General features: G+C 55.2%; 1 protein-coding gene across 1 annotated transcript in view; it reads right to left on the minus strand.

Annotated features, from left to right (window-relative positions):
- Window positions 1-319: 319 nt before the first annotated feature.
- Window positions 320-612, minus strand: part of SDHAF2 (succinate dehydrogenase complex assembly factor 2) — a gene marked incomplete at its 5' end in the record, with an annotated part of 1,272 nt that continues 979 nt past the window's right edge. The window contains 2 exon segments of the mRNA XM_009080041.1: window positions 320-465; window positions 555-612. The exon segment at window positions 555-612 is cut by the window's right edge and continues 25 nt beyond it. Of these exon segments, the coding sequence (XP_009078289.1) occupies window positions 320-465; window positions 555-612 (204 nt within the window).

Below are 612 nucleotides of genomic sequence, written 5' to 3' on the forward strand. Positions count from 1 at the left end.
CCAAGCGCTGAGGGAGGGGCTACAGCACCCCAGGCGTGGGGCCACATCCTGGGAGTCCCCTGGAGAAGGGACAGGTGGGAGTTGGGGACAAGTGGTGAGCTGGAGCAAGCTGAGATTGTCACCTGGGACATGAGGAGCAAAGCTAGGAGGTCACAGTGCCATGAGGAGTTTGGATCTAGGAGCCAGGCAGGACTAGCAGCTACAGCTTTATTTTACATGCCATAAGTCTCAAAGGCTGATGGAGGAGGATCCACAGGGAAAACAGCAGCAATAATCCCACAGTGCAACATGTCCCTCTGCTCCCCTGGGAATGGGGACACTAAGGTGTCCCCCTGTCACTGGGTGTCTCAAAGAGGTATTCTAGGTCTGGCTGCCTCAGCCTCTGCTCCCTGTTCCTGTTCTTGGCAAACTCCCTCAGCATGGCCATCACATCCGTGTCGAATTCTGCTGGAGGAGGCTTTGCATCTGGGGGAAAACAGGGAAAAATCAGCTCCATCCTAGCCTGGAACACCAGCTGCCACAGTGTCCCCTTGTCCCAGTGTCCACACACATACCAGTGGCCCAGTAGTAGATGTCCCAGTCATTACTGGGCTCATTGATTAGCCTGTCGTA

This window comes from Acanthisitta chloris, unplaced genomic scaffold (assembly GCF_000695815.1).
Source record: "Acanthisitta chloris isolate BGI_N310 unplaced genomic scaffold, ASM69581v1 scaffold2698, whole genome shotgun sequence".
In the NCBI taxonomy this organism is placed as follows: domain Eukaryota; kingdom Metazoa; phylum Chordata; class Aves; order Passeriformes; family Acanthisittidae; genus Acanthisitta; species Acanthisitta chloris.